This window comes from Abrus precatorius, unplaced genomic scaffold (assembly GCF_003935025.1).
Source record: "Abrus precatorius isolate BTA unplaced genomic scaffold, Abrus_2018 Scaffold2, whole genome shotgun sequence".
Taxonomy (NCBI): Eukaryota; Viridiplantae; Streptophyta; class Magnoliopsida; order Fabales; family Fabaceae; genus Abrus; species Abrus precatorius.
Window position 1 is genome coordinate 21,428,480 of NW_020874362.1, and position 9,271 is coordinate 21,437,750.

At 27.6% G+C, this 9,271-nt stretch overlaps 1 protein-coding gene across 1 annotated transcript; it reads right to left on the reverse strand.

Moving 5' to 3' along the window:
• Positions 1–2,162: 2,162 nt before the first annotated feature.
• On the reverse strand, positions 2,163–5,144 carry LOC113859606 (protein RICE SALT SENSITIVE 3-like). Its single transcript, XM_027492334.1, has 7 exons — positions 5,014–5,144; positions 4,798–4,848; positions 4,327–4,503; positions 4,109–4,214; positions 3,863–3,904; positions 2,725–2,781; positions 2,163–2,615 (listed from the first exon to the last, which is right to left on the reverse strand). The coding sequence occupies exons 1-7, from the start codon at positions 5,142–5,144 to the stop codon at positions 2,163–2,165; spliced, it is 1,017 nt and encodes a 338-aa protein (XP_027348135.1).
• Positions 5,145–9,271: the final 4,127 nt, after the last annotated feature.

A 9,271-nucleotide genomic window follows, 5' to 3' on the forward strand; every position in this document is an offset into this window, starting at 1 on the left:
GCAGTAACATTAATTTGAATAAACAATTCAAATTTCAAGCAATGCTTGAATCATCACAAATTAACACCGAGGTTTGAGCCAATTTCTGTGTGCATTTCATAGCGGTTGGATGAGACTTGAGGCGTATTAGAGTATCGTAATACAATGATCCAATCTTAATTACACAAATATATCCTCCTTAATCAGGGCTAAGATTGGTACTAATTTATTCTACCATATATGCATGATTTGCATATATAAATATCTAAAATATTCTAACAATTATGATGTGCACATAGAAGGTTAATTGGCTTATGTTCCTATTTTGTTATTAATAAATTATTTTTATACATATAAAATGTAAATAAGTTTACTTCTATGCATTGTTGCATATTTAGTATTTACTTGTTGAAAATATCTTTCATGTAGCAACATTTGTTTAGTAGGAACCGTATAAAATTGGAAGTAGATATATAGGGAGGTGTTGGAGGATGAGTGGTACGATGTCATAGTACAATATGTACTCAAATTTCTATTTTTCTCCCTTTCTAATTTTTTTGTATTAATACCTAATCTATACTTTATGAGTTTAATCAATTGAAACTTTAAACATAACTTATATTTTTTAATGTGTCAAAATTTATAATTTTTTTAATAAAGCATGTTTTGAGATGCTTAAATCACTTGTTGCTTTATAAACTAGAATTTAGTTCAACTTGGTGCCCTGAGTGCTTAAGACTTGCACTCTTTTATTTTTTTTATAATTATCTCAATTTAATTTATTTCTTTATTTTTATTTTTTTTTTGGTATGTTGTCATATTTTTTTCAGCAATTTTTACTCATTCATTCATAACTTCAGGTAGATACGTTGAAACTTGAACCTGTGTCAATGCTTTACTCACAAAATTTTAATTTTAATATCTTTATAATTTTGCCAATTTTTATTCAAAGTTAGAATCAATCAATTTTATACGGTGCACCTATGTGTGCGGATTTGATATTTTATATACGTGAGATTTAATTATTAGTTACTTACATGTTAACTTTAATGTATTATACTATTTTAATATTAATCATACTATTTTATGATATCTATTCTGAAAAATATTAATATATTTTTAAAAATATATTAAACTAAAAAAATTATTTTATTAAATAATAAACATGATATAAATATATAAATATATGTTAAAAAAAATATAAGCTCATAGTATATAAACTAACACTTCTCCCTTCAACTCCAGCCTATTAACCTTAACTAAAGCATCCACATATTTAACATCGAAAACATTTTTGTTCCACGATTTTAAAGTGCAGCTTCAACCTTTTTTAAAAAGCTTTTATTCTAAACATGCTCTAAGCCATTGACTTCAATATCATTCCTATTTTTATTTCACCATTCTCTTAAAATTCTTATCTTATCTCGAGCCAAGCATCTATAACTCTAAAGGGCTTTGGGCTCCATTTTTTTTTTCCTGCTGTTTAGATTATCACTAGATAATGGACCTTTGTAATCGTTTTTGAACCATTACTTTCCATTTTGACATCCACTCCTTTGTTAGAGGAGATCTATTCAGTCTACGGCTAGTTTTGTCATCCCCTTTATACCATGTGAATTTTCGTCCACTCATAGATATATAAAACATTCAATTTCCTCCATACTTTTCTTTCTTAATATTTCCTCCCACATCGCCTTTCCCTCCCTACTTGTACAGGGAGCATAAACTTTGATGCATCGTATATCTAACTAATATAATGATGTACTAATAGCACAAGTCAATTTTTCATATCATATTATTGTTACATCGTATTACTAACATAAAATTATAATATTTATATTAATAATCCAATTCTCGTCGGATAAAAAATTTATTAACTAGAGTAATAAATAATTCATATTTCTATTTCATTAATATATAATATTTTTTTGTAGCGATTGGAATTTTCTTGATACTACATTATGCTAGGAAGAACAAAAGTTAAAGCATCTAGAAAACAATTAAAGCTAAAAAAGCAGCTTAAGCTTAAAATAAAAGGTTATTATGGTAAATTAATAGAATATAGAAGCTTTATTACAATTAGCTGCAATGTTAGGACTTGATTAATTAGGACTAATATCAATTAACTGATTCCCATTTATTGTAATTAGCCTAATACTCAGAGCCCATTATTGTCTCCGCTCCTATACATTATAATCTTGGTGTTGATGGTAGTACTTCAGCATGGAATTGCTACTTTCACCCACATCTAGTTCAGGCCTATATACCACATCCTCTAACTCTTGTTTTGTCACTACATTTTGAAAACCCATGAATTTCAAGTGCCTTTGGAAAGGTAAAAGATGGGGCTGCATTGGTGGTGGTGAGGGTTGTGGTACCACTGAAGGGAGCTTAGAGAGTATGGCTTCAAGGTTACTCACTGAGGGAGTTATCTTTATTGCTTGATTGAAATGGTCATGTAATTCAGCTTGGGGTGCAACACTGCCTTGGAAATGCAAATTCTTTAGAGTACCGTAACCTTCCACCTTAGAGGGGTACGCTGAAGATGATGAATGTGGTAATAGCACGCCAGGGATGCTTTCAATATAGCTAAATCTTTTTCTCAATAGAACCACGTAGTTCAAGTCTTCAATCACCTTGAGTGCCATGAACAACAACGACACAGAATGGACCGTATATGAGTGAGTACAAATGTAAATTATAATTTTGTCTAACTATTTGCGTGTGTAGAGAGAAAAAGATAACCTTGTGAACACCTCCTAGTTGAATAACACCCTCTTCTACTGCAATAAGTGCTATGGTCTGCAGTTATACAATTGGATCAAATATAGAAATTAAAGCAGATTCTCTATGAAAGTTAAGGAGTTATGTTGAACCAACATTGGTACAGTAATGTTATCAAATATGAACGAGACTGATAAGATTTTGGTGTTAGTTCAAATTTAAAGCTGGGTTGTGGATTAGAGCTAAGTTCGAACCATCGATAACTTGCATTACTTTTGTTTTACAATTGAATATGCTTTTTTTTAATATTATTTATTTTAAATTAGAATTATCATTCATAAAATTTAATTTATTTTACATTATAATTTATTAATATAATCAATATTTGATTTTCATTTATGATAACGAAATAACGATGAAAACGAGAGATCATTGCAATTGAATATATAAAATTTTCTTAAGAAAGTTCAAATAATTCACAGATCAGTTAGAGTATTTATTTTGAATATTTATGATTACTTGAAGTGTTTACTTTAATATTGTTGAACTAATTAATTTGATGATATTTTTTGTTTTACATTTATTGAATAGATATTTATTTTTTAAATTTTAATGTATTTAAAAAATATTTATTAACGTAATATTTTACTTTTAACATACATTAAAATAATATTTTTTAAAATATCATAGAAACAAGTTGTCCACATAAGTCCGCTGTTCGTCGAGACCCAAGTTTGCACATTATTTTTAAGAGATGAATTGTCTTAAACTTTTCTTTAACCATACACATATTAACCCCTATACTCATTGTGCATTGGGCCGAGTCGAGTAATTTAAATTGACAGGTCTAAATTACACACTAATGATACTAGTTAGGGGGTACTCTACCAGCTTATAGTTAACACTTGGTGCAGTAGGAGACACTGCCCTCAAAGCAAATATATAAGGACAAATTGGTATGATTGAGTAGAGAGACCATAAATGAGAAAAAAAAATGGACAAATAAATAAATCTTGATTTAAAAACATGTCATTTTTTAAGGAAAAGTAAAAGACGTAGTAGTACTCAAATCGTATATTGTCGCAGTGCGATGCACAAACTGGAGTATCCATACTTTCATAGCTAAAAAAATTGGCTCACATGAGTGTGAGTGTCATACCTTTATACCAGACTGAAACTGGGCTTCCCAAGTCCTAGGGTACTGTAAAAGAACATATATAATAAGGATGTCACATGTAAGTCTTATATCATGCACTATGTGCATATATAGAAATCTTTTCAAGTAACTTTTACCATTATTATGAAATCACTAATTTAGCTTTAAATTATACATTGACAAGCATTTGTCATTTTTAACTAATGCTCACTTTGTAAGCATAAGCAAGATTGAGTTTTCATTTCTCACCGAATCTGCCAAATTTTGCCATGCTGACAAGAAGTTGATTCCTTGATCATTAGGTTCTTTGTATATCCACTTGTGACCGTGATCCGCCGCCACTTTCCCTATCAAGCTGGTCCATGAAATTTAATTAACTTCTTTGCTTTGAAATTCTCGGGAGAACGAAATATGGGGCATTTTATGTCACTCAAAGGGTACTCTACAGTTATAATTGATATGCATACCCTTCTCCATAATTATAAATCTCATGTGACATCTTGAAGAAGAGCTCAGGTTGCTCCCATTGGTAGGGTTGTAACTCACTGTTCCCATGGGCAGATGAAGTAGGACAAGATCCAGAGTTAATTTCAGGTGTTGAGGAGGCAGCAAATTTGCAGAAACCATCTTCCCATGCCAATATCCTGCATGCACACGCTATATATAAATAAGTCTTAACCAAACACGTAGTCTTGTGTTAAAATTTAGAACAAATGATATCAAATCACATTTTTGAATACACTCTTCAACACCCTTTGTGTCATTTGTTCATTTTTAAAAATTGAAAACATGTCTCATAAATTAATAGTTTTTTAATAATTTTTTGACCTTTTAAAAAATTGACAAATGACAAAAAATATATTAAAGAGTGTGTTCAAAGGTTAATGGCTAGCATTTCTCTATATATTTTGCAATGAATTAGCTAACTCAAAATTTACCAGTTTCTTCTATTTCCTTTGGATCTATCATAAGCCCCTTGACCTTCCCATCTATATATATCACGAAGATATACACATGCATAAAAATTAAATCAACATATTTGTACAAATACATATATAATTTGTTTACATTTATATACTTGGGCGAGAGAGGTTGCCCAAGTAGTGAAATTCTGTTTCCATGAATAAATTGTTTACATGGTTTTGTTTCCTTACTTGGGTGGTGGGTAGTATCTAGGCAAGATCCTCCAGAAGATTGCATAGACCCATTGAGAATTTTCCTGGATGCACAAGCTTCTGAGTGCGTATTGAAGGAGATATATAGCAGCCAATGGACTGAGATGCATATCCGTTATCAAATCCTCACAATCAACTTTGCTGGTTCTATCTTATCCCTTTCTTCTCTTGCTCCTTCCTCCTTTACCTAGTACAAGGGGAAATGCAACATCCTTTATATATGCCCACCAACAAGAAAATTTCACATTTATTCCTCCCTCTCTCTCCTACGTATACATTTGGGCTGGTGAAATCATTGAATCACATATAAGTTTTCGGTTTCAATTCGATTATTTAAATACTTAAAAATTACATATATATATATATATATATATATATATATATATATTTAAATATAACTAAAAATAAAATTAAGATAGAAAAAAATAATTATAAATTTCTCAAAAACTTATTCAAAAAATGTTTTTATTTAATTTATTAAAATTACTTTTCTTGTGATCCCACATGTTTTTACTTCTTGGTTCGCAAAAGCTTCGTTTTTCCAATACCGTACATTTTTTAAACATCCTCACCCAAGTTCACGAATCATCTGTCAGCAGCAAAGACTGGAACTTAATAGTGTATTATTATATTTGGGGTTGCAACAACGATATAATTTATAAGTTATACACGTATAAGTAGAAAAATATTTATTATATTATTAGAGGGATATCTTTGAGATATAAAGTTTAGAAATACACACACACACACATATATATATATATATAAAAGATATATTTTATGACATAATAACAATATCATAATAATAATAATATAAATATAATATTTAATATTTCTTTTAGTTTTTTATAAGAAATTATTATTATTATTATTATTATTTATCCTAATCATAAAAAAAATTAACATGTGTATAAAGAAATGTTAATAAATAAATAATTTTATTAAAAATCTATCATTCAACATTAGTAACTCATTGAGTCATGTGATATTTTATTATTTTTAATAAAAAAATTTATCATACAAAAGTCCTTAAGTACCCGGTAAAAAATTATTTTTCGACTAAAAAAGTGAAGGGAGTAAAATTTAAATAATAAAAATAATACATACTTTCTTTACCCAACTTTCTTCTGAACCTCGAAAGTAATACGTTTGTCATTCCAAAATTATAATACTATCTGTTTTATATTGATAAAATAAATGTGTAATATTTATTTTAATTATATATTTATTTTAGAAAAAAAATTGTGTCAATAGAAATATTTTAATGTCTATCACACACACAGTACATTAAATGTTTATACTAATGAAAATGATATTATTAGTATGCATCATATTAATTATTAGCATAGACTTATAATATTTGTATGAATAATTTAATTTTTATTAAAAAAGTTAATAATATGACGAGAAGCATTAACATTTAACTAATAGTGTGTTTTTTAGTAATATTATTCTCACAGTAATTTGTACATCAAGATAGATGTGAGAAGAGTAAAGAAAACATATTAAATATATAGATATATGTTTTAGCCAAAAAATATATAGATATATGATATGATACAAAGAGAGATAAAAAATAATAATATTATAAAAAGATGTGAGAATTTTAGGTGAAAACGACGTTAACATTTTTTTTTCATACATTACGTTGGATGCTTGACAAGGAGAGGATATAACAAAATTTTAATTTTTTTTATTGTTTATTACACAAAAGAATAAAGATGAAGGAATTCTTTTATGGGATCTACGTTAAAAAAAATCTCCTCTCAAATAGGTAAGGAGAAAGCTATTTTTAGTTTTTTTTTTTTTTTCATCTGTTTCCGACACACTGTAAGGAATTATTAGTGTTGATGATTTCAGGGTAGACGAACTTCCCAAGCCACAACCATTGCTTCAACTCCACCACTACGTCCAGAACACTACACCTCATAGCTAGCTCAACATTTTGGCAGAACATGTTTAACTTTTGCTTCTGACAGATTTTGTTTTTCATTCGTGTTATAATTTTGTTCGGTTTTCTCCTACACATGCATATGAGTAACTACAAAGATCATGGGGAACAAGATATTCCTTAGGTGAAAGCGAAGTGTCAAACCTTAATAAATGTTTGGTATACTGCTTCGGTGCTACCTTAAGCAGTGCAGTAAATAGCTACTGATAGCAACATCACTAATAAATATTTGATCCTGAATAGGATAGGTGCTGTTATGAATAAGATACAGTTGATTGTGAATGACCTACTTTTATTTATTCAAATTATCATTAAATTAAAGATTTTTTTAACTTCAATCGACTTAGTATTAAGAATAAATGACTAATAATAATAATTTTAAAAAAATATTTATTATATTTTTATAACTTTTATATGACAAATAGGAATGTTTTTCATAAAAAAAATTATATTTATGAATATTTAAACTCAGTTTTAAAGTTGAGAAACAAAATCTTAAAATTAAAACCCTCTCGAATGAAAATAGTGGAACATCTTAATGATGATGCAGATACCATGCTATTACTAATTTAAATAGGTGGAAAAGTTTTATTTTTTTTCTAATTTAATTTTACCGTTTATAAAAAATAGTGAAATTAATTATTGGTGGTGTCACATGGTGAGTTTGTGTTACAGCACCTTTTGGGTGGTCGATGACAACCTTTATTGACATTAGGTGAAGGGATTAATTCTCTTAAAAAATGCTAAATCTCATATTTTGCATTGTTGTGAACTGTCAGACATTGTAGTCATAATATTTAGATCTCAAAAAAGGAAAACAGAACAGAATGATCTCAGTTATTATTATTATTATTATTTCTAGCCAAAACTAGAAAATAGAATTAAACAATGCAAGGGAAAAAGTTGCACGTCTCACGTTCATTATTTATATGAGGTATATTAAAGTTCAACTAATATCTTTTTCAAATCCAGGAGGGTAGAATTCTGAGCTTTGGATGGAATGTATAATCAAGTGGTGCCGATTTTCTAGGTTTGCAATTTTCAGGTTTATCTAGATGCAAGAAGAAAAAGCGACTCTCTTGGCAAATCACATTGTATGCCATCATTAATTTGATATCTTGTTAACAAGAAATAAAGTAATTCTTAATTCAAATGCAACGAATTTGATTGAAACCTTGGATTAATCAAATAATGTCGTTGACGGAGAAGTAGCCAGGTTTCAACTACTCTTATTGTAATTGATTTTATAATCCTGTACCTTGTTCGGGGCTTCAATGAGAAATTTGAGGTAGGTGTTTTAGTTCAATGGATTCTGAATTGTGTGGTAAACCTATTATCCACAACATTTTGATAGAAAAAATTGTTCTTTGTATCATTAAGAAGGGTGTCATATATATATATATATATATTTATAAAAGTTGTTGATATCACGTGTCAAACAAGTTATTAGTTGAAACAATGTGTCGTTGGTTAAGCTAATATGTTGGTCTTATTTGAATAAATTTTTCGACAAATTTTTATAGGAAAAAAAATCAATATAAAAATAAATAAAAAATTTTATAAGTTAAAAATAAATTTATAATTTTTAGAAATTTTGAAAATCTTTATCATTTATCTCTTTTTTTAATTGATAAAAGAAATTTTTATTTATTTTTATATTATTCTTTTCTTTGATAAGAATTTCTTTGCAAGTTTACCTGAACAAGGTTATATTTAGGTGAAATTGTGGATAAGTATTTGTAAGAGAAGAAAAATAATATAAAAAATAATAAAATTCTTTTTATTATATCTTATAAGTTAAAATCAACTTATACTTTTTATTTTTAAAAGTTATTTTTATTTTACTTCTCTAAAACTTAAAAAGATAAATAATTTTTTAACTTATAGAAAGAGTTTTATTTAATTTTTATATTATTTTTTCTTTTATAAAAAATTATTCACAGCTGTCAAAAAAGACTTTAGCCTAAAGGGCAATTCTATCTAACTTTGAAATAATTCATCTAGTCATGCCCTTGTAGTAATTAAAAAAAAAAAAGTAATTAGGTCTTAAATTGATTAGCCCAAAATACGCGAGTTAGTGTGGAATATTCCATGATTTAGTCTTGACGTAAAAATACTCCAAAATCATATTGAAAAATTATTATTCTAAAATTTTAAATAAATATAAATTTTCATTTCGATTTGCATTTGTTGTGCATTTGTTAATTGTTGTTCTTTTTCTTTTCTTTTATTATTTTTTATTTGTTATTATGAAAAAAAAATTAAATATATTAAAATGTATGTTAT